The 27741-nt window shown below is 52.1% G+C and overlaps 1 protein-coding gene across 1 annotated transcript; it reads left to right on the top strand.

The window, feature by feature from the left end:
* Positions 1-425: 425 nt before the first annotated feature.
* Positions 426-27727, top strand: STRIP2 (striatin interacting protein 2). Its single transcript, XM_065861703.2, has 21 exons — positions 426-554; positions 1865-1934; positions 3316-3390; positions 3470-3604; positions 3759-3879; positions 5894-5962; positions 6651-6757; positions 6872-6999; positions 7665-7853; positions 9034-9257; positions 10932-10997; positions 11625-11688; positions 13175-13246; positions 13530-13604; positions 14609-14706; positions 15237-15363; positions 17085-17185; positions 19553-19619; positions 22334-22438; positions 23412-23616; positions 26226-27727. Exons 1-21 carry the CDS (start codon positions 426-428, stop codon positions 26474-26476), a joined length of 2478 nt encoding a protein of 825 aa, XP_065717775.1. The 3' UTR covers positions 26477-27727.
* Positions 27728-27741: the final 14 nt, after the last annotated feature.

Genomic DNA, 27741 nt, shown 5'->3' with positions numbered 1-27741 from the left:
GGTTACACACCCCCCCATTATGCCGGGACCCCCCCCCATCACCTCCTGGGTTACCACACCCCAAACCCCCATCCCTGCACCCCATTAGGGCAGGAACCCCCCTGCCCATCACCCTCTGTGTTACCCCCAAATTGCCCCCTCCCTGCACCCCATTATCCTGGGGACTCCCCCATCACCCCCGGGTTACCCCAAACCCCCGTCCCTGCACCCCCTTATCCCGGGAACCCCCCCCATCACCCCTCGGGGTACCCCCTCCACACCACAAGGCCCTTCTGGCCCCGCCCCCTGCCCAATAGCAGAGCGGGGTGGGTCCTCCAGCCCGCCCCCAGGTGCAGCTGACCAATGGGCGCGGCCGGGGCGTGTCCGGGGGCGGGGCGCAGGGTCCGGCCCACACGTGTTCGGTGGCGCCGCGGAGCGGGCAGCGCATGGAGGCGGCGGGCGGAGCGGCCCCGGCCCCGGGCCGGGCTCGGCCGGGCCAGCCCCAGCCCCAGGGCCCCGCGCAGCCCCAGCCCAAGAGCCGGGAGCTCTTCAGGAGCCAGCGGAAGGAGTCCGAGGTAAGTGACACCCCCGGGGGCTCCCTGTGGCCGCTGCTCGGGGTCGGGAGGGGGACCCTACGTGGGGTCCCTTCCTCGGGAGTTGGGTTTGTGGGGTCCTGCGGGTGCCCAGCGTGGAGGGGGCTTCCCCGGAAAACTTCGCCCCGGCGCTGACACCCCCTCCCCCAGAGCTGGCAGCAGGATTTTGGGGTCCCAGTTGGGTTCACCCACATCCTCCAGGCACCCACTTACCCTCCTCACCGCCACAGTCCCCTCTGCCACCCTTCACCCCTCCTGCCCGAAAAACCACTAAACCCCCCCGGGCTGCGTTGCTGCTGCTGCACCCTCCGAATTTGTGGGTACCAGGCTGGGGAAGCAGGACCGGGCTCAGGTCACCAGGATCGGTCTGGAGCTGATGTCCCTGGCCACCAAAAAGGGACCCCCATGAGCAGCGGGTGGGAAGGAGCTGCAGGTCCCCAGGGAGCTGACCCAAAATAGGTCCCTCTTTGCTGGGAGATGGTGGGAGACGGTTCCCCACCCCAAGCCCTGTCTGTGGATTTGGGGTCTGCGTTTCCCTCCCGGCTCCGAGAGCAGCGGCTCGGCCTGGCCAAGCGGATTAACGCTGCACGCGCTTCGCCAAATTCCTGCTGGGCTTTAGCTCCCCAACCGCTGCAGAAATTGGGCGAGAAACAAGCGTTTCGGGCCGAGCCCGGAGCTGCGCGTCCTCTGGGCTCATCAATATTAATTGCGACGATGCGCGTCGGTTCCAGCCCGGCTGCCGAGAGGAGGTGCCGGGACTCGGGATGAGAAATGATGTGGATCTGGTTGATGATCCCTTCGCGTGTTGCTCCCCGGGGCCCGGCGGCGCGATGCCGGCGTTGGGTCTCGTGTGGCCGCCCCAGCATCGTCCTCCAGAGGAGCTTCATGCTCCAGTTCCTCGTCCGCAGGGGAGGAGGGGGGAGATCCACAGCACTATGGGCTTCAAAAAGCAAAGCGCGGCCACTAAACCAGCTGGATCTGGGATGCAGGGACAAGAGCACAGGGGGGTTTGCATCCTCCTGGGTGCTTTTGTTTGAAACCAGCCCCAGAGTTTGTTTTTAAGCGTGTGTGTGGCTTCAAAACGCATCGAATATTCCCCGGCGCTTTGAGTCCTGCTGCTGCTTTCGAAACGCTGGTTTTACACTCGCTTCCCAGATTTGCGCCGTGTTTGAAAGCGGCGTCGCTGGACGTCCCTGCAGACCCGTGTGGAGATCTCCCTGGGGCTTGAACACGAGACTGGGGGGACACGTGGGGACATGGCAGCCCCCGTGACCCCGACCCGCTCTCCGCAGGGCTCGGTGGATTGTCCCAACCTGGAGTTCGAATACGGCGATGCCGACGGCCACGGCGCCGAGTTAGCAGGTGAAGAGGCCGTTGCTATTTATACGTGTCCGTCGGGGTGGAAAAACAAAACCGAAATTCCCTTTGGGTGTCGGGGGATGGATATCGAGTGGTATCATCCTTGCTGTAATAGAGCAAGGGGGGTTTATTAATAGAGAGCCACTCGCTCCCTGGGAATGAGCAGCAGGGCCACGCGGTGGCACAGGGACGGGTGACGGGGCACAGCCCGGGCTGGGAGGTGTCCCCCCTCGTCATGGGTGTCACGATGGGTTGAGTCCTTGTCCCGTATCTCCCGACTCCGGCCGCTTCTGCACCGTTACCCTCATTGTCCTGAGTGCAGCAAAGGGTTATTTTCAGCTGTTTGTGGCTCAGCTGGCCTGGATAAGCAGATTTTGGGTTGAGGGAGCCTTCCTCTTCCCTTGCAGGACCGATTCAGGCCCCCATGGGGCTGCTCAGCACCGTAGAACTTGTAGGGATTATATAGGAACAGGCACAACATCGTGTCCCTCCAAGTCCAGCCCCTGTTTCAGGTCCCAAAATATCCGAGCTGCTGGGTGGGAAATCAGTGCAGGTCTCACCCAGGGCTCCTCTGATCCCTCCCTTTGCAAACTGCATTAAATGGGGCACAAAATTACCCCCTAAAAGAGAAAAACAACACTATGGAATTGCAAATGCAGCTCAAGCACCATCGGTGTGAGCAGGAGTGCGAGAACAGCCCAGCCTGGGCACGGGGGTGAGAATCAGAATTGGTTTGGGTGGAAAAGACCCTCGAGATCATGGAGTCCAACCATACCCCACCCCAGCACTGCCTCATGTCCTGAGAACCTCATGTCCGTCTGTCCAGCCCTCCAGGGATGGTGACTCCAGCACTGCCCTGGGCAGCCTGTTCCAATGCCCCACAGCCCTTTGGGGAAGAAATTGTTCCCAGATCCAACCTCAACCTCCCCTGGCGCAACTTGAGGCCGTTTCCTCTGCTCCTGGCGCTTGTTCCTGGGGAGTAGACACAAATTATGAACTTGGCAGCATTAGGTGGTTCCAAGATGCCGCTTGGAGCTCCAGAAGAGCTCAGGGATGAGTTCAGATCTCTGGGGTGTAGGGATGTTTCAGAGCCCCATGAAGAACTTGGCCTCAAGTTGCGCCAGGGGAGGTTGAGGTTGGATCTGGGAACAATTTCTTCCCCAAAGGGCTGTGGGGCATTGGAACAGGCTGCCCAGGGCAGTGCTGGAGTCACCATCCCTGGAGGGCTGGACAGACGGACAGGAGGTTCTCAGGGACACGGGGCAGTGCCAAGGTTGGGGTAACGATTGGACTCGATGATCTTAAAGGTCTTTTCCAACCAAAATGATTCTACGAGGGGGGTGAAACCTCCCCCAGGGTCCCTGCTGACCCCTTTCTCCACCAGAGCTGTACAGCTACACTGAGGAGCCCGAGCTCAGCACCAACAGGAGATGCTTCGAGGAGGATTTTCACGCTCAAGGTACCAGCTCTGGGCTCAGCCCCGCAGACGAGAGCGGGACCCCGGGAGGCACGGGCTGGTTGTCGTGTCCCCTTTGCAGCGCAGGGCAGGAGGTGGCTGGAGCTGGACGGGGCTCAGCACAAAGCCTACGTGATGCGCCTGCTGGACGCGCTGGAGGTGGTCAACAGGGACAAGCGGCTCAAAGTGGCACGGGCCGTCCTCTACCTGGCCCAGGGTAAGGACCGCGTCGCCGCATCTGGATGTGGCTTCATCACGGGCTTTGGGAGAAGCTTTCTCTTGGGGTTTGTCCTTCCCCGCATGGCCCCGTGTGCTCCAGGGGTTCAGAGGCAGCTCTCCCCAAACTGAATCCTCCCTCCGGGCCTCTCCAGGTGTCTTTGGAGACTGTGACAACGATGGCGATGTCCTGCACTGGTCTCGGCACAACAGCTTCCTCCTGTACCGCCTGGGGACCTTCACCGCCTTCCTGGAGCTCCTCAACATGGAGATTGAGTGAGAGGCCCCCACACCCTCACCCTCCTTGTCCTCTTTGTCTTATTCTTTCTCCTCACCCTCCTCTTCTTCAGCTTCTTTCTCCCCGTCTCCCTCGCCATCTTTTTGCATCTTCCTCACTCTCCTCTTCTTCATCTTCTTTCTCCCCATCCTTACTCTCTTCTTACATCCTCCTCACCCTCCTCTTCTTCATCTTACTTCTCCCCATCCTCCTCACTCTCTTATGTCCCACTCACCCTTCCTCACCCTACTCTTCTTCACGTTCTTTCTCCTCATCCTCCTCACCTTCCTCCTTCTTCTTTCTCCCCCCAATCCTCCTCACTCTCTTCTTCCATCCTCCTCACCTTCCTCACCCTCTTCTTCTTCCTTTTTCTCCCCATCCTCTTCATTCTCTTCTTCCATCCTCCTCACTCTCCTCTTCTTCATCTTCTTTATCCCCATTGTCTTCATTCTCTTCTTCCATCCTCCTCACCTTCCTCACCCTCCTCTTCTTCATCTTTTTTCTCCACATCCTTCTCACCCTCATCCTTTTCAGCTTCTTTCTCCCTATCCTGCTCACCCTCATCCTCTTTCTCCCCATCCTCACTCTCTTCTTACATCCTACTCACCCTCCTCTTCTTCATCTTTTTAATCCCCATTCTCCTCACTCTTTTCTTCCATCCTCCTCGCCTTTTTTACCCTCCTCCTTCTTCTTTCTCCCCATCCTCCTCACTCTCTTCTTACATCCTGCTCACCTTCCTCACCCTCCTCTTCTTCATCTTCTTTCTCCCCATGCTCTTCATTCTCTTCTTCCATCCTCCTCACCCTCCTCTTCCTCTTCTTTATTACCATTCTCTTCATTCTCTTCTTCCATCCTCCTCACCTTCCTCTTCTTCGTCTTCTTTCTCCACATCCTCCTCACCCCCATCCTTTTCAGCTTCTTTCTCCCTATCCTACTCACCTTCATCTTCTTTCTCCCCATTCTCCTCATTCTCTTCTTACATTCTCCTCACCTTCCTCTTCTTCATCTTTTTTTCTCCCCGTCCTTACTCTCTTCTTCCATCCTCCTCACCTTCTTTTACCCTCCTCCTTCTTCTTTCTCCCCATCCTCCTCACTCTCTTCTTACATCCTGCTCACCTTCCTCACCCTCCTCTTCTTCATCTTCTTTCTCCAATCCTCCTCACCCTCATCCTTTTCAGCTTCTTTCCCCCTATCCTACTCACCTTCATCCTCTTTCTCCCCATCTTCACTCTCTTCTTCCATCCTCCTCACCTTCCTCTCCCTCTTCTTCTTCTTCCTTTTTCTCCCCATCCTCCTCATTCTCTTCTTCCATCCTCCTCACCCTCCTCTTCTTCGTCTTCTTTCTCCACATCCTCCTCACCCCCATCCTTTTCAGCCTCTTTCTCCGTGTCCTACTCACCTTCATCCTCTTTCTCCACATTCTTACTCTCTTCTTACATCCTCCTCACCTTCCTCACCCTCCTCTTCTTCATCTTCTTTCTCCACATCCTCCTCACCCTCATCTTTTTCAGCTTCTTTCTCCCTATCCTACTCACCTTCATTCTCTTTCTCCCCATCCTTACTCTCTTCTTACATCCTCCTCACCCCCCTCTTCTTCATCTTTTTTTCTCCCCATCCTTACTCTCCTCTTACATCTTCCTCACCTTCTTTACCCTCCTCCTTCTTCTTTCTCCCCATCCTCTTCATTCTCTTCTTCCATCCTCCTCACCTTCCTCTTCTTCATCTTCTTTCTCCACATCCTCACTCTCTTCTTCCATCCTCCTCACCTTCCTCACCCTTCTCTTCATCTTCTTTCTCCCCATCCTCCTCATTCTCTTCTTCCATCCTCCTCACCCTCCTCTTCTTCATCTTCTCCCCGTCCTTCTCGCTCTCTTCTTTCTCCCTCCTCCTCCTCCCCACCGAGGACCATGGAGATCCGGCGCGGCGTTTCCAGCGCTGCCGGCGCGGGCTGGGGGCCGTGGCTCACAGCAGCCCGTGGCCGGTGGCCGCGCTGAGCGTGTCCCCTTCCCGCAGCAACAGCCAGGCCTGCAGCAGCGCGCTGAGGAAGCCGGCCATCTCGCTGGCCGACAGCACCGAGCTCAGGTACCTCCTCTTCTCCCTGAATGTCGAGCTTTGATTGCGGGGTGACAATGAAACCATAGCAGATGTATTGTTAACCCCCTCTTTCCCCCCTTAGCTCCTCCGTCTCCCCGCTTCCCACTCAGGACAGGCAATCAGGAGGGAAAGAAGGATGGAGAGAAGAGAGTTGGAAACATTAAAAATGTTTAACTAATGCTACCAATAAAAATAGAGAAAATAATACAAAATATACAAAACCAATCTTGAAAGTCCCGGCAACTGCAGAGCCGGCACCCGAAGTCCTGGACTGGACTCTGTAGCCAACCGGAGCTGGATTCAGTCTCTCACTGGGCCTCAGTTCGCAGGGACAACTCGCAAGGTCCTCTCCTAATGTCGACCATAGGGAAAAGGGATGAGATCCTCATGATGTCCCACTTCTATATGAAGTATCACGGGAATGGGATGGAATACTTAGTTGGTCAGTTTCAGTTCAGTGCTCGTTGCCCCTCTCATGGGATGTGCACCCATCCTTATCAGCCCAGCGACCTCGCGTTCCATTGCTGTGTCTGCCAAAACTTGTGTCTGGCTTTCAGTAAGGAGACTTTAGCTGACACTAACACACCAGGACACTAACACGTTGGGTGGGACAACCGCTGGGGACAAAGTGGCCTCCGCCTGGCAGCGTCACCTCCCTGTCGTGCTGTCCCCGCAGGGTGCTGCTCAGCGTGATGTACCTGATGGTGGAGAACATCCGTGTGGAGCAGGAGGAGGATCCCCCCGAGTGGAAAACCTACCGGGAGACCTTCAGGATGGAGCTGAGTGAGCCACGATGTTCATTGTGCCCTGAGGTCCCTTCGTTGTGCTGTAGCCGCGGGGAGACCTCGGGGACGGGGGAGCTGCTCTGAACCCGCTCTTGGTCCCTCTCTCCGCCAGGTTTCCCTGTGCACACTGACGAGCCGTTCGCTCTTCTGCTCTTCACGATGGTGACCAAGTTCTGCAGTGGCCACGCTCCACACTTCCCCATGAAGAAGGTTCTGCTCCTGCTCTGGAAGGTGCTGCTGGTGGGTGAAAACCTTTCCTTTCTCCAGAAACTGGTCATCTTGGGAACAGTGCTGATGCAGCCAGGACATTCCCCACTATTCAGTCCAATCATAACAAGGTTATTTAGGATGATGCAGGAGGTTAACACAAGGTGAAGAGCTTCTTCTGGGGTGAGGGTTGATGGGGTTAACGTCATTCATGGGGATCAATATGGAAAGGGGCAGTGTCAGGAGGATGGAGCCAGGCTCTTCTGGGTGACAACCAGTGACAGGACAAGGGGCAATGGGTGCAAACTGGAACACAGGAGGTTCCACTTGAATATGAGAAGCAACTTGTTGGGGGTGAGGGTGGCAGAGCCTGGCCCAGGCTGCCCAGGGAGGCTGTGGAGTCTCCTTCTCTGCAGACATTCAAACCCGCCTGGACCCCTTCCTGTGGAACCTCAGCTGGGTGTTCCTGCTCCGGGGGGATTGCACTGGATGAGCTTTCCAGGGCCCTTCCAACCCCTGACATTGTGACTCTGAGAGGGTGGGCTGAGCCACGCAGAGGACACGGGGTGGGGAAGAAATCGGACGAATGAACCCATGACGTGGTTTCTACATCCTGACGGCCCTGAAAGCCCAGAAGAACCGCAGGGTCCGGGGGGGTGTCCGCTTCCCACTCTCTCACCCCTCTCGTTGGTCCCTAGTTCACGCTGGGTGGATTCGAAGCCCTACAGGCCATGAAGGTGCGGAGGCGCGAGGAGCTGGGGCTGCCGCCGCTGCCGGAGGACAGCATCCAGGTGATGCGCAGCATGCGCGCTGCCTCGCCGCCCACCTACTCCATCGAGCTGGTGGAGCAGCAGCAGCAGCAGAAGCGTGGGCACCGCAGCCGCAGGGTAAGAGCAGATTCATCCTCCCAGCATGTGGCCCAGACGCTTTTCCAATGGGGACCATCGTCTGTTCAAGGAGGCAGCTTGTGTTCAGGAGCGTGTTTCCCTTACCCACAAGTGCTCGTGTGTTTTCCAGTTTCATAGAATCATAGAATGGTTTGGGTTGAAGGGACCTTCCCAGCTCCCCCAGTCCCCCTGCCATGACAGGGACATCTTCACCAGCTCAGGTTGCTCAGAGCCCCGTCCAGCCTGGCCTGGGATGTCTCCAGGGATGGTTCATCCACCACCTCTCTGGGAACCTGGGCCGGGCTCTCACCACCCTCAGGGACAACAATTTCTTCCTCATGTCCAGCCTGAATTTCCCTCATTTAGTTTAAAACCACCACCCCTGTCCTATCACAACAAACCCTGCTCAGAAGCCTGTCCCCATCTTTCTTATGGGCCCCTTTTAAGTCCGGAAAGGCCACAATAAGGTCTCCCTGGAGCTTCTCTTCTCCAGCTGAACACCCCAGCTCTCTCACCTGTCCCCAGCAGAGCTGTTCCAGCCTCGGATCATTCCTGGGGCTCCTCTGGCCCCTCTGCAGCAGCTCCATGTGTGTCCTGTGCTGAGGACCCAGAGCTGGACCAGCACTGCAGGGGGGTCTCACAGAGCGGGGCAGAGGGACAGGATCCCCCAAACCTGCTGCCCACGCTGCTGGTGACACAGCCAAGACCCGGTTGGATTTCTGGGCTGTGAGTGCACATTGACGGGTCATGTCCAGTTTTTCATCCCCCAGTTTCAGTTGCGGCGAATCAGCCCCACAATGCACTCGATAGGGAAGAAGTGAAAGGACATCCTGACCCTATGGCCAAGGGCTGATAAGGAGCAAACTGCTCACAGCAAGTTCGTCCTTTTTTTAGCTCTGCTTTTGGGGTTGTTGTGTTACGATCAGAGGATGAAAATGCCTCTTTTGCTAGGAGAGAGATCTTGGGTGGTAGCTCCAGAAGTTAAGATGGAAAATGGGGTCATACCTCCTACAGCAGCAAGGTTGCTCCTTGCTCAGACTTTGGTGGAACAGCTAGGAGGGAAATCCTCCCCTGAGGAACATCTGGGAGCTTGGTCTTTCCAGGAGGGAGAGGTCTGGTCCCAGCAGCTGGGAGGGCAATGAAATCCATGGAGTGACTTGAATTCCTCCTTCTGCTGCAGCCCCTGGTGAAGCAAGACAGCTTGGATATCTACAACGAGAGAGACCCCTTCAAGAATGATGAAGCAGGAGTTGACGAAGAGGAGAATGATGACGTGGACAGCGGGATCGAGGGGGAACTGGACCTGATGGAGCGGGACGCAATTATCCCCGCCGTGCCTGCTCAGCGCCCGCCTATCGAAAGGGTGTCGTTCCCCAAAGGGCTCCCCTGGGCCCCCAAAGTCAGGTAAATCCGCCTGGTTTCATCGCCACCCTCCCCAGTCCAACCTCTCCTGGAGCTCATTGCAGGTTGAACGTCACTCTGTGGCAAGTTTGGTGACCTCTGGCCAGTTGAACTGAAGTGGCTCCACTTCTTTTGGTTTTGGTTGGTCCTTCCTGGACTGGGTTTAGCTGAGCCCTTCCCCAGGCTTTACAAACCGAGCGCGGCCAGTAAGTGGCAATCCCAGTGTGGACATCCCGGGCTGTACTGGAAGGGGCTGGTGCTGGTGGGAGCAGGGTCAGCGTTCCCAGCCGGCACTGGTGGGGAAGGGTCCCAGACTAATCATCCTGGGAGCTGGTTAATGACATCGCCGCTTGCTTTTCGGGTGGGACTCATGTTGCCAGATGAAGCCTTCTTGAATGGCCTTGCTCCAAGGCGAGGAATGGGAGCAAACCATCTAATGATAAAGAAGTTGGTGCCTTCCCTTCTTAAAAGCTGTTCTGCCACATGTGGTGTAGGGGAAGGATTAGGACAACAGGGTGAAATCCTCTGTCCCCTTCCCTCTGATCCGTGTGAGGGGTTTTTTTGCTGTTGATCTGAACACATCTGATGGAGCACAAGTGTGATGGGAGCGGCTGAGGGAGCTGGGGGGTTCAGCTGGAGAACAGGAGCTGAGGGGAGACCTTCTGATCTCTGAACTGCCTGAAAGGAGCTTGGAGCCAGGGGGGTCGGGCTCTGCTCCCCAGGAACAAGGGCCAGGAGCAGAGGAAACGGCCTCAAGTTGCGCCAGGGGAGGTTGAGGTTGGATGTGGGAACAATTTCTTCCCCAAAGGGCTGTGGGGCATTGGAACAGGCTGCCCAGGGCAGTGCTGGAGTCACCATCCCTGGAGGGCTGGACAGACGGACAGGAGGTTCTCAGGACATGGTTTAGTGCTAGAGTTGGGTTATGGTTGGACTCAATCATCCTGAGGGTCTCTCCCAACCAAAACGATTCTGGATTTAATCCAGTATCATTAAATCAGAGGAGCAAGTACATCTTTTCGGTGTGGGAGCAGTGACAGGGTTAAGCGTGTCTATACAGAACACTCCTCCCAGGGACACGGCAAGAAGCGCTTTCCCACGTGTGTCCCCGCGCACGCGGTGTTGCCGTACCCCGCGTAACTTAACACAGCTTCAAAATCAAACCATGCTTGTTTTCCTTGGCTGGTGCCTGGAAATCCAGCTGGGTTTCTTTCTGCCCTGGCTCGCGGTTCACGTCCTACTTGTCGCGCTGAGACCCTGCGCAGTTCTCCTGAAAGATGTCCAAGGCGGACAAGGCGCCAGTTTGCGCTCTCGGAGCAGCACGTGCACCGCCAGACTGCAGAGACAACATTTGTTCGCTCCAAGTGAGCAGATGCCGTTGAAGCTGCGTCTGCTGGGAGCGCAGAAGGTGGATAAAAAGGTGCTGGTGGTCGGGAGCTCCTCTCCATTTATTCGCACGCTCCCATGGAGCTGCACAGCAAATACAGATGGTTTTGGTTCACGTTGCTGCCAACCAACGGGAGCAACGGTGGCTCTGCCCGCTGCTCTTAAGACCTCTAGAAATCAATCCTCGAGAGCTCAAAGGTTCTTGCTGCTGTTCTTTCTGAGCGATGTAGGTTGTGAGCTGCTCTGTGCCTGTTTTCCAACCTTCTCCTTGTTTCTGTTTCTCTGCTCCATCAGGCAGAAAGACATCGAGCATTTCCTGGAAGCGAGCAGGAACAAATTCATCGGCTTCACGCTGGGACAGTGAGTGTTGTGTGTGCAGGTCCAGCAAAGCCTGGCTCATAGCTCCCATCGGTGCAGTTTAACTGGTGGGAGCCGCCACAGACTTTAGGCTTTCTCAACTAAGCCAGCCTAGGGTGTGCTTGGGACCATGCAGCGCTGGATTTTGCTGGGGCTCCAGCAGTGCACTCAGCGTTACAAAAACATATTCTTGGAGATTCTGGTCTCCAAGGACCTCTTTCTATTAAAAATCAGGCCTAGCCCAGAATAAGTGACCTCTGGCTCAAGCCAGAGCCTGGTCTGGGGTGGGAGGGAGTTGGAACAACCTGGCATCCACAGCAAATGACCCGGTTTGTGAATAAATCAAGCTGCGGGTGTGGAGTCATCCTGGCACGGGGCTTGTTCATTTTTAGACGCGGCGCTGGGCTCACGCTGGCTCCACAGACTCCTGATTTCACCCCTGGTTTCACCCCTCCCTTGTGCAGGTTTTGTAAGGGAGAGGGGGGGTCACGCCAGCACCTCCCAATTCCTGACCCAAATGGGGTGCCTTCTGCAGATTCAGTAAACTACGGGCTCCCTCTGTATAGTGTGGAAGTGTTAAACCTGCATCTTCTTCCCAACCTCTCACTTACCGCCTTTCATCCGCCACAGAGACACTGAAACCCTGATAGGGCTGCCCCGGCCCATCCATGAGAGCGTGAAGACACTGAAGCAGGTAAGATGGTGTCTCCTGTATCCAAACCAGCGTGGTCAGCAGGACAAGGGCAGTGATCCTTCCCCTGTGCTCTGCATTGGGGAGGCCACACCTGGAGTATTGTGTGCAGTTCTGGGCCCCTCAGCTCAGGAAAGAGATTGAAGTGCTGGAGCGGGTCCAGAGAAGAGCAACAAGACTTGAACACAAGCCCTATGGGGAGAGGCTGAGGGAGCTGGGCTTGTTCAGTCTGGAGCAGAGGAGGCTTAGAGGTGAGCTCAGCACTCTCTAGAACGACCTGAAGGGCAGTTCTAGCCAGGGGGGATTGGGCTCTTCTCCCAGGCAGTCAGCAACAGGACAAGGGGGCATGGGCTTCAACTCTGCCAGGGGAAATTGAGGCTGGAGATTAGAAAGCAATTCTGTGCAGAGAGAGTGGTCAGCATTGGAATGGCTGCCCAGGGAGGTGCTGGACTCACCGGCCCTGGAGGTTTTGAAACTGAGATTGGACATGGCACTTAGTGCCATGATCTGGTCAATGGACTGGAGTTGGACCAAGGGTTGGACTGGATGAGCTCTGAGGGCTTTTCCAACCCAGTCCATTCTGTGATTCTGTGATTCCACCATCTTGGGTGGATGAAGCAGCCCAGAAAGCCTCGCTGGGCAGCAGGCAGCTTGTCCAACCTCAGCCCTTGCTGGGTTTGCTCCCTGGTACCCAGCAGATGCTCTGGGATGGGACTGGAGCCACGGGCATCTCGTGGAAGCAGGGAAATCTTTGGCCAAGATCACCGAGGCCATGGGGGGATTGTAGAGCATCATCTCATACACATAAACTTTGCGATACAGCTTTTATGAAAGTTTGAAGCTCGTCATTTTTAAGCTCCCAGCCCACAGTAAATGTTTCACGTGAGTTTTAGTCTTCTGCGCCTCTTCAGCTGGGGCGCAGCAGCACCTTTGGTCTGAGCTCTTGCTGTCTCTGTCCTGAGAAGTCAATCTGATACATCCAGTCAAGGTCTGAACAGCTCGAGAGGGGCTGGATATGCACCCCATGTGTGGGATCCTCATGTCCGACCTCCAGCTGAGAGGAGAGAGTAACAGGGTCCCTTCTTGTTACTGGAGAGAGTAAGAGGGTCCCTTCTTGTTACTGGAGAGAGTAAGAGGGTCCCTTCTTGTTAGTTGTCACAGGAAAACCTTCTGGAGCTTCTTGCAGGAATTGGGGAGGAAAAATGGAAAACTGAGCCCATCTGAGGTCTGGATTGCCTTTTGGAGGTGATTGTCCCTCTTGTTTACTTACAGAGTGCTCCTAGGAGTAGGTGGTTATGATCAAAAGTGTGATGTGTGAGGAACTTCAGGGGCAGAGGGATGTCCCACAGAAAGATGAGTTCTCCTTGTATCTGCTGTGTCCTGTACACCTCACTCAAGCACTACTGGAATCAGCGACTGTTGTCATGGCTGACTGTGTTTCGTCCTTCGTTTGTGACATTGCTCCGCCTGTCTCTGTGTATTTTGGCAGCACAAGTACGTTTCCATCTCAGACGTCCAGATCAAGAACGAGGAGGAGCTGGAGAAGTGCCCCATGTCTCTGGTAAGATGTAGCCGCACCCCATCACCAGATGGATGTGTAGAAGATTTCCAAGGTGCTATAGAAACCTTTACACTCTCCATGATCTTTAGGACACACCTTGGATGCACTTTTTTTTTTCTAAAAGTCCATATCTTGATTGGTGGAGAAAGACCTGGCGCTTCCGTGCAGCTGTGCCCATCATTAAGTCCTCAGGCTGGGTTTTGTGGGTTGACTGACCCATCTCAAGTGTGTGGACTGGAAATACTTATTTTTATCCCTTATTTCTAATGTTTCTCTGTGCTAGGGGGAAGAGGACGTCCAAGAAACCCCTTGTGAGGTCTTGTATCGAGCAATGTTGTACAATCTCCCACAGTATATGGTAAGTATATGGTAAGATAAAGAAGAGCTTTTGAGTGGGGAATGTTGCTGATTTGTGAGCTGCATGGGTTTTCTGGGGTGTGTTCAGGGCTTGAATGGTGAGATTTTTGGTGGGAATCCAGAGCAGAGTTGGGTGAAAAGCACAGTCCGAGAGGAGGGATTCAGAGGATCCAGGGGTGCAGGTACCCAGGGACATGGTCAAATGGTTGGAGACAGGTCAGTGGTTGGAAAACAAGACGTGTGTGGAGGATTTGGGAACAAGGAACAAAGTCCTGCACATTGGTGGGAGCTGAAAACTGGCTCCTGCCCTCCGGACAGCAAGAGGAACCACTTGGGGATGGTCCCATGTTGTCTCTTGAGCTGTGTGAGCTGTTGTATTTACCAACAAGTTGTCGCACACTGATGCAGGAACCTTCACTTCTGACCTTAGGAAGCAACCTGTGGTCTTCTCTGGTCCCTTGAGCCTTTGTCTTTCTTGCCAAGATTAACTTTGTTATGATATAATGATCTCCAAGTGTGGCAACTTGTTGGGCCAGGAACCAAACTAAACCATCATCGTGCTTTACGTAGCTCGGCAAACAAGGTGGGAACACCTTCAGGTCTCTGCCCACCTGGCTGTGATCTCAACAGCTGTTGAAACGGTGGGGAGACTGTAGGTTATGACCTTCCTTACAGGACATCCGTTGCAGCCTTCTCATGAGATTTAGCTGTGTTGCCAGGCTGGGCAAGGCTTTGAGCGACCTGGTCTAGTGGAAGGTGTCCCTGCACATAGCAGGGGGTTAGAACTGGATGATCTTTGAGGTCCTTTCCAACCCAAACCATTCCCCACGCTTGGCCTGTCTGTCCACGGTATAAAAGCAGAGGCTGAGCCTCAGCATGGTGAGCAGAGGTTGGGCTGGTGAAACCCTATAGAGTTGGCTTAAAGTTGTGCGGTTTCAGCAAGTGAAGGAGAAGGAAGGGATGTCCCTCCTGGGAGCATCCCATCACACCTGGTGTCCCCTGCAGATCGCTTTGCTGAAGATCCTCCTTGCTGCAGCGCCCACCTCCAAAGCCAAGACCGACTCCATCAACATCCTGGCGGACGTGTTGCCCGAAGAGATGCCGTAAGTCCCCGAGGAGGTGGCCACCAGCCACCCCAGCTTTGCCACAAAGTCTTGGACCGAGCACGAGGGTTGGGGTTTCTCGATAGGTTCGGCAGGCTCCAGATTTGGGGAAATCTCTTTGGAGAGGTGCAAGCTACTGTCACCACCAGGGCAGAGGGGTGAAAGCCAAGGATGTGTTGCCAGGTTTTCAGGAGTGGAACGATTTGAGCACAGTCAGTGGCCACTGTGCTCTGCTGGCTAAGTGACACAAATCATAAAATCATGCTAATTGATGCAAATCATAAAGAAGCACAAGCATATGGCAGATGTCCTTCATCACGCTTCCCCAGGACTGCTGGTGGAGGTCAACCAGCTTTTTTTTCCCCCTTTTTTAATGCATTTTGGTGTCACCAAACAGGAGGGGATGGAAATGGGAGTCCCAGAGAGGAGCGAAAGTCCCTGTTTCTGTAGAGCCTGTCCAGATGAATAAGAACCCAACAGTCCCTTAGTCCCCCTTGCTCCCATCCCCACCTTCTTTCCCTCCAACCCAGCATCACCGTCCTCCAGAGCATGAAGCTGGGGATCGACGTGAACAGACACAAGGAGATCATCGTGAAGAGCATCTCGGCTTCGCTGCTGCTGCTCCTCAAGCACTTCAAGCTGAACCACATCTACCAGGTGAGCGTAGAGAAGAGGTCAACCATCGCCAAGCTGGTCCTGATAGACCCTCTCCTAAAAGACGTCTCCAGGAAAGGTTTCTACAAGGAGGAGCAGATCGCTTTTCCATAGCTCCAGGCCAGGATTTGGATAGGTTTACCCACCTGCAGTGTATCTCTGACTGTATTTCATCAGGATCATTTCCACTCACGTGGGAAGAGTTTTCATGCTTCTGGAAAAATTCATGCTGTGGCTGATCAGGTTAAAATTTAGGAAGCAGCACGAGCCTCCGCTGGTAAAAGGGGGTGAGGAAAGATCCTCGTTAGCTCTGCCTCCTCTCCAGTGGCCAGAAATAGTGCTGGGTACGACCTCTCGAGGTCAACCAGTCCTCGGTCCCTCCGCCGGATCGAGTTCTTGGGGCTCCAGTTTCAGCAGAGCCTGGAGATCTGGCTCCTGGATGCAATCCGGTTTCTCGTTTCACCCGTGTGGCACCGGTCGAACCGGGCGCACGTGAGGGCTTTCCCTGGTTGAAACACACCGGGACTGATTTGAGCTGGGGCCTGGGCCCAGTTCTCCACTCGTTCTGCAAGTCAAGCAATTAGTGCTTTGTCGTTTTCTGTTTCTTTTAAAGGCTTCAGTATGCTACAAATCCATCTGCGTTATGCAGCATAAATATAAATCCATTTATCGGATGGGATAAAATGAAACAAACCCCCACGTTTTTACAATCCCACATTCGTTCTGGGTCCCCCCATGTCCCTTCACTGATTTTTCCGACTTCACCCCCAGAACGGCTGCTCTCATTTCTTCCCCCATCGCAGTCTGTTGTTGAGTCTGCAAAAAGCTGTGGGGTTTTCTTCCCCAGTTGTGTTTTATGTCCGATTTCAGACCTGCACACCAACACAGATCATGGGGGATTTTGATACCTTTTTCGGGTCTCGGTTCTGTTGAGATTGGACATTTCTTACAGCAACAGAGAAACTCCATCGAATTATTGCAGTTCAGCATTATCTTGGGTCAGATCCTATGTATTAATAACACATTAGTTGCTGGCAGCTGCATTTTGAAGCAGTGAGAGCATCTCGGGTCCAGCTAGTGGGGACTCACAAGTAACGGCGATGGGATGGGTAGGATATTGCTGCTATCTGTGTGTTTCTTTAAAGAACAGCAGAGATTTGTTGTATTACACAGCTATACATACCCAGACCATCTAATGTTTAGAGGGGGAGAGGAATTAAAAGCATACATTAAGGTAAGGGAACTTTTATCAGTCAAAATTAGAGAAGGGGCTGGGGTTAGCGTGTGACAGCAATAGGAATGATTGTATTTTCTTGCGTAATAGCTCCATCTCCTCCTTCCCTCTTCCCCATACACTGTTTTTCCACAGGTTTTATTTTGGGTGCTTTTCAAATGGCATTAGGTGCAGCTATTCCTAAAAGGTTTGTGTGTCCACCCTGTGGAAATAGAGTTGTCCAGCTGGTGTACGATGTATGCGTTTGCTGTATACGATGTATGCGTTTGCTGTATACGATGTACGCGTTTGCTGTATACGATGTACACGTTTGCTGTATACGATGTACGCGTTTGCTGTATACGATGCAGACCTTGCACAGCAGAGTTCTGCGAGGGGAGGACGGTCTAGAGCAAACCATCGAGACCGCTTTGCTTTCGGCTGGAAGTGTGTCTCTGTTCCCAGATGATGGTTCCAGCTAACGTTGACACATTTTGTTTGTCTTCCTCAGTTTGAGTACGTGTCCCAACATTTGGTGTTCGCCAACTGCATCCCGCTGATCCTGAAGTTCTTCAACCAAAACATCATGTCTTATATCACTGCCAAAAACAGGTACGGACACTTCTGGGGGAGGCAGAGGTGATGGGGAAGGGAGGTTTGTGCATGAGCCAGCACTGGGCCCTTGTGGCCAGGAAGCCAATGGTACCTGGGGTGGGTTAGAAGGGGGTGGTCAGTAGGTCAGAGAGGTTCTCCTGCCCCTCTGCTCTGCCCTGGGGAGACCACACCTGGAATATTGTGTCCAGTTGTGGCCCCTCAGCTCCAGAAGGACAGGGAACTGCTGGAGAGAGTCCAGCGCAGGGCAACAAAGATGCTGAAGGGAGTGGAGCATCTCCCGTGTGAGGAAAGGCTGAGGGAGCTGGGGCTCTGGAGCTGGAGAAGAGGAGACTGAGGGGGGACTCATTCATGGGGATCAATATGGAAAGGGTGAGTGTCAGGAGGATGGAGCCAGGCTCTTCTGGGTGACACCCAGTGACAGGACAAGGGGCAATGGGTGCAAACTGAAACACAGGAGGTTCCACTTGAATATGAGAAGCAACTTGTTGGGGGTGAGGGTGTCAGAGCCTGGCCCAGGCTGCCCAGGGAGGTTGTGGAGTCTCCTTCTCTGCAGCCATTCAAACCCGCCTGGACCCCTTCCTGTGGAACCTCAGCTGGGTGTTCCTGCTCTGGGGGGATTGCACTGGATGAGCTTTCCAGGGCCTTCCAACCCCTGACATTCTGGGATTCTGTGATGAGGAGCCCTGAGTGCTGGGACCGAGCGAGCGCTGATCCCACACGTGGATTTTGGGCAGCACGTTCTCCATTACAGGAACAGCTGGAGGGGAGCAAATCCCTTCTGCTTAATGAGGAAAACTGGACGGGGGGTTCCCAATCTCTCACTGGACTACTGAAATACACAGAGACCCATCTCCCTTGCTGGCAGGCTTGTTTTCATCTTTACATAGACTCCTGGAAAGTGGTCCAGTGCCACCAGGCACCTGTGGGTCACAGCTGCCAAGATCCTGGATGGGGTGGAGTCTTGGAGGTCTTTCCTTCTTTTTCTAGCTATAATTCAGCTTTCCTGAGTCCCTCAGGTCTCGCACAGCCTTTTAAATCTGCTCTGAGAAAGGCACCAGCCCTGTTCTGGGTCTGTGTGGGGACCGGCTGGGTCACCACACGTCGGCGTAAGAACTGAAAGAGCACAACTCCTTCACAACCCAGTCGCGCTGGGTAGCATTTCCCTGTTTGGAGGGAAGCGCCGCAGGGGATGTTGCTGTTGGAGCGATGAAAAGATCCTTCTTGTTGCTTTTGGATGCTCTTTTTGGTGCTTTGTGTTGCAGTTGAGCCCCATGGAGGGCTGGTCTCCCTCTTGCATGGGGTGGATGTGCAGGGGTGAGAAGGCACATATGGAAAAAACCATAAAGTAATATATTAATTCTCTTCTTGATCAACATTTCCACTTTTGCTCCTGTGCTTTGAAGGCACATAAGTGAGGAGGAAGCGTAGGCGAGGAGAACACAGCTCTGCTTTCCGATGGAGGTTTGAAATGAGCTTTGCAGCTGGATGCTCCCATCTGGGGAGGTTTAACTACCCAGTTTGACACTGGTTTTTCAGACGTGCTGAACGTCAGGTGCTGCCCTGCAGAGTTTTTGCTGCATTCAGATGTACAGACCCCAGCCCAGCGATGCTGCAATGGGAAACACCAGCAGTGATGCCAGTGCAACAACAACTTGTGGCAAATGGGCTTCCAGTTTGTGGGTTACGATGGGTAGGAACCGGTGAGGAGCACCTGTCCCTGTGGTCAGACGAGCCCTTCCTGGGGCAAACGCTTTAAAAACGCCTGGTTTAGGGGATGTCCCGACCTCGGGTGTTTATCCTAGATGATCTTGGGCTCGGGGATGGTCACAAGTTGTTGCTCAGCTGCTGGATTTAACAACAAAAATAGCAAGCGAGGGGGAACACAAGAACCGAGGCTGCGTGATAGTGAACGCTTTGGTTTGGATCAGTGCTTGTCTCGGGGCATGGATAGCATCAGTTTATGTACATTTTATCTATCTATCTATCTATCTATCTATAGATGTATGTATGTATATACACTTCTTTAAAAATTATTATTGCCTACTTGTACAAGGGTAATAGGGCAGGACGGCATCTTGGAAACAGCCGATGCCTTAGTTTTGAATCATCTTGCTGGTGATCAGATGTCTCCGTTTTAACCAAAGATCTGTTTTGTTGTTTGGCTTTTCCTTTTTAAAAACATGCATGTGAATAACTAATCTCTCATGTCTTAATGGATCCAAACCCTTTGAGCCCTTATTAATACATTCGGGCTGCGCTGTGGAGCCGAGAGGAATCGATGTGCATGATCACGTAGGTCATCTTAAAAGTTACTGGAATATTTAGCTGGTTCTGAACGAGTCCCTTCTCTCCTGTCTCCCCCAGCATCTCCGTCCTGGATTATCCACACCGCACGGTCTATGATTTGCCCGAGCTCACTGCGGAAAGCCTGGTAAGCAGCACAGAAAGGGCCCTTGTACCCGGTATTGCTGTGTGCCAGAGGGCGAGGAAACCTTTCCCAAACCTACCCCAAACCTTTCCAAAATTAGAGTTTTTCTCCCCCTCCAGACTTAAACATTCCTCCTGTGGTTATTCTGACTCACTGTCGTGCACCCCATAAAAATAGTTGGGTTTAGAGTTCTCCCTTTTGCTTCTCCAAATGAGAGACCCTGTGGTTAAAAAGGCTTCGCCCATCGCTTCCCAGGTTTAAATTGCTCTGAGCATTCATGTTTGCAAGATGCTGGTAGATTAAGGAATGAACCAAATTCCCTGCGGAGCCGGAGTATTATGGAGAACGGCCAGCGCTGTGTGGATTTACAGATATTAATGGTGAGACATTAATGCTGGCAGGTTGATAAATGCAATAATTCAAATGCAGAGTAAGTTGGTGCAGAGCAGGGATGAGCTTTGAGGTTCACAGAGGGATTAAAAGGGAGACCCTTAGTGATGCAGAGGTGATCTCATGTTTCCTGGATACTAAAATGTTTATTTTATGTCATTTTCCTTAGCTTTATAAAGGTTTAAATCACTGAAATAAAGCAAAACACTTTCCCTGCTTTCCCCAAGCCAAAGTTGCTCAGGAATCCCTCCAAGGCTGGGGTCAAACTGGTTTTATCACCCCTGCACCCACAGCATTTCCAATGTGCTGCTGTGATGCAAATTCCTACAGTGAGTTGATTACACCAGATCGATTTGATATAAAAACCCGCTGTGGGGTGCGTGCGGGTGGGCGTGGGATGGTCACGTGTGGCCGGTGTCCCTGCTCCATCCTCCGCCGCTGTCCCACGTGTTTTTGAGGCTCTTAGTGACAGCGTTGGGTTAGCGCTTGGACTCGATGACCCTGAGGGTCTTTTCCAACCAAAATGATGTGATGGTTTCCCCTTTTCAGTGCCTGCTTGGGGTGACAGCCCCTGGATGTCACCCCCCTCCTTATCACCAGGATCGGGCTCCCGGTTTGTGCTGGTCCATGGGCTACTTGCCAAAGGCTGGGTGACCATCCAGCACTGCCGCGTTCCACATCCTGGCCCAATGGGGACATCTAGTGACACATCGCCGAGCGCTCCGATGGCTCTTGCTAATCCTTACGCTCACGCTAAGCTCGGTGGCTGTAGAAGACAGAAAATGTTAGGGACAATGTTCCCAGTTACCCCTTCCCAGTAGGGTCTGGTCCCCAGTTTGCATTAAATGACAGCGTCTCATCACTTTCCTCCAGCGGCCGTGGGTGTTGGCCTCGCAGGAGACTGATTTAATTACCAAATATGCAGAAACAAACTCGTGTGTTTGTCTTTGGGAGGATACCCATGAGTGCGAGGATTTCATAGGAATGGGGAGGGTAACAAGAGACAGGGATAAAAGGTGGATTAAAGTCTGTTTAGCCTGCTCCCTCCTTCCATAAATCTGATGGAAAGACTCTGTGGCTTGAAGAGACAACATCAGGTTGGTGGCAAAAAGAGATCCAGCTGTGTATGAAATGGGTATCGGCTTCTCTACTGGGGTTTTTTTGGAAAAGCTGCTTGGTGCAGAGGGAGTGGGTGAGAATTGGGCACTGATATAAAGCTGCACGAGCACTGGTCCTGAGCTGGCACCCCCGGAGCATCCGCGAGAGCCTTGGGGACATCGTGGTGACATCGTGGTGACATCTCAGTGACATCGTGGTGACATCTGCGCTGTGTGTGCAGGAACTTCCAGCGCAGACACAGCCTCTACAGCCAGAAAAGTGCATTTGCTCCAAGTGGCTTTTACCCAATCCCACAATTCAATAAGTCAGAAACACTTTACGGTCTCTAAAACTTACACGTGCCATGGGATTTTTACAGAAATTACAGGTTCGGTGCTCGGTTTTAAGAAGAAAGGTGGGATTTTCTTGGGTAAATGTAGTTTTGAAGCTGGATTAGACCCCCTGGGGTCTCCTCCCAGGGATGCCCAGAGTATGGATGGTGCAACACAGTTTTCTCCAGGAGTCGTTAAGGCTGGAGCCGCCTCTAAGTGGTTTATAAATGAAGCAGCACTTGTTTCCACTCTCCTCCCCTAATGGGTTCTTTGTGGGACACTTCTGCTGCGCTCAGTGCTCTTTAGGCATAAAGCAAGTTACCGTAGTGGTGGAATCACTGCTCAAATGCGCCACGGGCAATATTTACGCAAGCTGGAGGTGCTTATGTTTAATTAATATTTAAACTATCAGCTGTGCTTAAGCCGGAGGGGATCTTTGTTACACAAAAGTCTCGTCCTCCTGATACCAATGCTGCTGTTTGTCATCCTCCGTTGTTATGTGATTTCCTTTTATTTGTCCCTAATATGTCCTCTAAGCATGTGGTAATTTATGAATTAATTAATATAATTAAGAAATAACTGTTTTCTAAGCAGTGGTGGTCACCAGGCTGTGATTTGCTCTCTGACTGTAAACAACAAATACAAATCTACCACAATAAGTATCTCCCGTGAGGGAATAATGTGATTTATCTCAGCTCTTCCTCTAGGCCTAAATGCCGATTAAAATGCTGTTTGCAGAACGGTTTTCCCCAGAATCTGTTGGATTCTGAGCAGCACGACGCCAACAGCTCCGCTGCTCACCCTCCATTGGAAATCAGACAGTGCAGACATTAAGAATACAGATTTGCCACCCAGGGATTTCTCCGTGGCGGTGACGCTTTTCTTGCCCCATTGCAGGAAGCCGGAGACAACAACCAGTTCTGCTGGAGGAATTTGTTCTCCTGCATTAACCTGCTGAGGATCCTCAACAAGCTGACCAAGTGGAAGCACTCGAGGACCATGGTAAGGTGACGCCCGTCTCGCTGTCCTGCTCTGAATTTCTCCTGGGGCTTCTTCTTCATAACCTGCCCGTTTTTATGATCCCCAAGCCCTGTGCAGCAAGCGTTGAATGCTCCGTTTACCTGCTTGGGGGTTGCACCCTATGTGGCCCAGGTTTAGTGCCCTGAGCTGCACTTGTGTGTCTTTATTTCCTCCATTTGTGCGCCCTTGGTTGCAGTAGCAAACGCTTTGAATACGCTTAACAAATTAGGATGTTGGTTAACAAAACAGATTAATACCACCTCGTTAGCATTGTCCATTTTAGCAGATGTTGATTCAATTAGATGTGCTACACTTCAAAATCGTGCAATCGGAGCGCAAGGACGTGGTTGTGAAGATTTCGACGGGATGAGTTGCATGAGCTCATCTGATCATCCTGAACCAATTCACAAAGCGATTAGAGGGTTAGATGATATGACCAAGAAATTAACCTATGAAGACTGAGGTTTAGACGAAGGGTTGGGGTATTACAGGATGGATTAAGGATTTAATGAAAGATGGTCTAGTTCTGGTGATGGTTGTATTAGTAATATGAATGCTTGTCGCTTGTATCTTACAATGCGTACAATGTACAGTAGGAAAATCTATGGAAGGTCTATGGCTGGTTGAAAAACAAAAAGGGGGAATTGTGGGGGACTATGGAGGGTCCATGGATTCACCAACGGAGGTATGGGAACAGAGATTGATCTTGAAGATATTAAGGTGTACCCATGAGGAAGAAGGGAGTCAAAGAGTAACGTTGACGATAGCAAAATGAGCCAAGGATACGTTAATGCCTGTAACCAAGAGCAAAAAGACACTTGAGCTGGTAAAGATCATAAAAAGACATTTGTGGCAACAAATGGAGACTGCTGTTTGTACATATGTCTATGTTGTTTGTCCGTCTCGATCGCAGCGCTTGAACACATTGTGTTAATTAGCCTTGATTTCTTGGCAGATGCTGGTGGTGTTTAAGTCGGCCCCGATCCTGAAGCGAGCACTGAAGGTGAAGCAGGCCATGATGCAGCTCTACGTCCTCAAGCTGCTCAAAATCCAGACCAAATACCTGGGGCGCCAGTGGAGAAAGAGCAACATGAAAACCATGTCCGCCATTTACCAGAAGGTGCGGCACCGCATGAACGACGACTGGGCCTACGGCAACGGTGAGTGGGGCTGGGGAGGGATCCTTGTTAGTGTTTATCAATATGGAAAGGGTGTCAGGAGGATGGAGCCAGGCTCTTCTCGGTGACAACCAGTGATAGGACAAGGGGTAATGGGTGCAAACTGGAACACAGGAGGTTCCATTTAAATGTGAGAAGAAACTTGTTCATGGTGAGGGTGTCAGAGCCTGGCCCAGGCTGCCCAGGGAGGTTGTGGAGTCTCCTTCTCTGCAGACATTCAAACCCGCCTGGACCCCTTCCTGTGGAACCTCAGCTGGGTGTTCCTGCTCCATGGGGGGATTGCACTGGATGAGCTTTCCAGGGCCCTTCCAATCCCTGACATTCTGGGATTCTCTCCGTGCGGAGCTGAAAGTGGCACACGGCGGGGGGGTGACATTTATTGGCCCCTAAACTTGTTTGGATCAGTATTGGGGATTTTTTCTGAAGCTTTATGGCACCGTTCAGCAGCGTCAGGAGGGATCAGAGAGTCATAGAATCACTTGGGTTGGAAAAGATCTTTAAGATCAAGTCCAACCATAACCCAGCCCTGTCCCTGCCCCACGTCCTGAGAACCTCATGTCCGTCTGTCCAGCCCTCCAGGGATGGTGACTCCGGCACTGCCCTGGGCAGCCTGTTCCAATGCCCCACAGCCCTTTGGGGAAGAAATTGTTCCCCACATCCAACCTCAACCTCCCCTGGCGCAACTTGAGGCCGTTTCCTCTGCTCCTGGCGCTTGTTCCTGGGGAGCAGAGCCCGACCCCCCTGGCTCCAAGCTCCTTTCAGGGAGTTGTAGAGGGCGAGAAGATCATTGATTGCTGAGGAAAGGTGGGAATAATTGGATCAGGATGGTACAGGATCAGCTCTGTCTCCAAGACAAGAGTCTCCACCAAGCCCAGGGCTGCTCTTTCCCATTCCCAAATCACTTTTGCCATCAAGCCACCCAGTTGTCCTGGTATCTGCACCACACGTGTGTGCTTAGGGTGGTCGTGGAGTGAAACTCTGACCGACGGCTCCACAGCTCACACCTGAGAAACAACAGCGGTTACAGCCCAGCAGTGCAGATGCTCCGAACCCACCAGCTGCAGCCCGGACGAGGTGTTCCAGTCTGTTTAAATAGCTCTTGTGTGTCTAAATCTGTATTTTTTGAGAGGTGTCACGAAGTTTCTGATGTTCCCCATGTGTGAATCCACAGGATTCGTCCTCTTATTCCCTTGCAAGGACGCTCGGTTGCTGCAAGAACTCACCCAAGCTTAGGACAAGAAGAGAAAGTATTAAAATACCTTTTTGCCTTAATAACATGGTCCTAAATTTTTGCTCGGGGTGTATCTTCTTTTTAATGAGGATTAATTAGAGAAATTGGGTAGCATTCCTGTTTCAAAAGAAAACAGGGCAGGAAGTAAAAGCCTGATGTTAACTTTTTACAAGGGGGAAAGGCATTGTAATCATGTTAGGGTGTTTAATTTCATCTGTAAAAGATATAATCTATTTTTTTGAAGACTTCTACACTCTTGATAGTCATGCCACTAATTCAGAAGAACAAAAAACTAGACTTGATATTTTAAATTTCACTTTAGGGCTGGTGGAGCTCCCCAAAGAAACAAAGAGCTGGAAGACTGGGCTTTTCCTTTCTTTTATGGGGATTTCTGTCCTGTAAATAGGGCAGCGGAGGGGGTTTTTATGGCACTAACAGGATGAAGCCATGGGATGCCTTGGGTGACATAAATAGCTTGAGTACTATGTGCTCCAAAATTACCTCCATCACCTGCCCTGGAGCAAGGTTTGTCTGTAAAACCTGGATTTTTAAGCCAGATGCGAAGGATAAATTGTTGTGTGTGTCCCAGTTCCCCCAACAAGAGTTCATCAGCAACACGATGCCAACCCCACCTGCACAATCTGCTACTCAGACGCTGCGTCCTGAGCTGGACCATTCACCAGGAGACGTGAGCTGGGGTTTCCTGGGGTGTTCATTTTATCTCTGTGTATCTGCATTGATACCCAGCTCGGACCTTTCCCTCCCTTGAGCGCTGCTGAGCTTGGCCAATGAATTCACTGAACCTTTATGGAGCAAATGACTGTTTTGTATGGATTTACAGCTCATACTTTTGATGTTATATGTTTAAATAATATCAAATATTTAAAATATCGTGGTTATTATGCCTGCTATTAGCTTTTCAACATCATTCATAGTTAAATTTGTCCAAATTTGAAAAACCCTTTTTGGTAGCTCATAATAAGTTGGCCAGGTTTTAGCTACGTGCTTTAAATCTTGATCTCTGCTTCACCATCTGGGGAGATTTTCAGTAAAATAATGGGGACTTTCAGAAAAAGCTTGGTAATAACAGAGTCTTTAAAATGTTGCAGAGCCGAAACAATTGTGTTTCTATAGGAAGCTTTCTGCCTGCCTAAGTAACAAGGGATTTTAATGTATTTCATTTGAATACCTTAAATTAAAATGCACACATTGATTAGGAGTAGTAATTAGGAATAATTGACTGGCTGATACCAAAGTCAATTCAGGCACGTGGTAGCTGTAAAGTCTTCGTCCTTTCTTTAGCTCAAACCTTATCAGAGGGATGTTTTCCTACAAGACTTTGGTTTCTTCTTCTGCGTAGATATTGACGCCAGACCGTGGGATTTCCAGGCTGAGGAATGCACCCTGAGAGCCAACATCGAGGCCTTCAACAGCCGCCGCTACGACAGCCCTCAGGACTCGGAGTTCGCGCCGGTGGACAACTGCCTGCAGAGCGTGCTGGGCCAGCGGCTCGAGCTCCCCGAGGACTTCCACTATTCCTACGAGCTCTGGCTGGAGCGGGAGGTGTTTTCCCAGCCCATTCGCTGGGAGGAACTGCTGCAGTACCAGTGAGGGTGATGCCTTCACCCGCCGCTGCTCCGCCGCAATGGAGACTCAAGGTGCTACGGACAGGAGATTCTTTGGGTGTTCTTCAGCACAGCTGGAAGAAAAATACAGGTCCAAAGAGAGCAAATGTCTTTATATCAACTCTGTGTGTTCAACTTTTTGGAGGTCACCACCCTGTGACTTCTTGGAGGCCAGATTGTATCAACGGACCTGCACAGAGGCCACGGACCAGGTGCCAGTGTCACACAAGCAGCAGTGACAAGAGTGAACGTATCAGGTCGAGCTCAGCACCCATGTCTGTCTCTTGGCTCGGTTCACATGTATCATTTTGTTGGAAGTGCATCTCGCAAGGTTTTCATCTCTCCCAAACACCCTGCACTGCGCTAGATTTGTTTCCATTTATTCCATTATGGCTGCTTGATGATGCATTTCCAACACCCTCCTGCCATGAACAAGCTGCCCCGTTTCCCTAATGAAGCTGAAAAGAAGAAATATGTGGCACGTTGTCAACCAGAGGGGACCGGTTGACTTGGCCAAAGGAGGTGACGTTACTTCTTGTCCCTGGTATCGCTGCTGGGATGACACAACCCGTGGTGACGCTCACCAAGGATAATAACCCATAACCTTTTCACCGCTCCCCTTTCCGCTCCATTCACTCACCATTTATATCAGATTAAAATGATGGGTATGCTGTGTGGTCTTTAGAGCTGTAGAGGAGGTTGATTGCCATGTTTTTCTTCACCTGGTTCTTTCAGAAGGATAATTACTGCAGCGTTAGGTTTCTTCAGTGCCCTTCAGCCTTCCTAAGCCTGGAGGAGACAGTAAATGCCACATTAAGCGACTTTTACACAGATTTTTGGTTATTTGGGGGAATGTTGGTGTCAAGTCTTAAAGCAAGGGGGAAAAGTGCTTTGGGTAATAATTCGATGCCACCATATGAGGAAAAAGCAGACGCTGTGGGTCTTGGCTTGCAGGATGAATAGTGTATTAGGCTTTTGGCAAAGCAGCACGTTATTAATAATATAGCGCAGGCAAGCACTTCGGCCGTGCTGTTATCGATAAATCAAGCACACGAGAGATAAGAGCGCACGTATGTGTTATGACAGGACTTGTGCTTATTGCTGTGGAATTGAACCCAGAACGTTTCCTTCACGTGGTTTGCCAAAGGCGTTTTTCAAAGAAACGGCGTCAGTAAACCCGCTCACCTTTCTCAATGTGCTTCTGAGCAAAATAAACCGGAGCGACTTTTAAAGCACATTCACTTACTTCAG

The sequence above is a fragment of the Patagioenas fasciata genome, chromosome 1, assembly GCF_037038585.1.
Source record: "Patagioenas fasciata isolate bPatFas1 chromosome 1, bPatFas1.hap1, whole genome shotgun sequence".
Taxonomy (NCBI): domain Eukaryota; kingdom Metazoa; phylum Chordata; class Aves; order Columbiformes; family Columbidae; genus Patagioenas; species Patagioenas fasciata.
The sequence above is the reverse complement of the archived record's forward strand: the minus strand, read 5'-3'. Positions and strand labels throughout refer to the sequence as shown.

What these genes read in the sequence shown, in the direction of transcription:
- STRIP2 (XM_065861703.2), top strand. Translation starts at nt 426, where the DNA reads ATGGAGGCGGCGGGCGGAGCGGCCCCGGCCCCGGGCCGGGCTCGGCCG. An exon ending in CCCTGGGCCCCCAAAGTCAG is followed by an intron (nt 9,258 to 10,931) that starts GTAAATCCGCCT and finishes CTGCTCCATCAG; the next exon opens with GCAGAAAGACATCGAGCATT. An exon ending in GCGTGAAGACACTGAAGCAG is followed by an intron (nt 11,689 to 13,174) that starts GTAAGATGGTGT and finishes GTATTTTGGCAG; the next exon opens with CACAAGTACGTTTCCATCTC.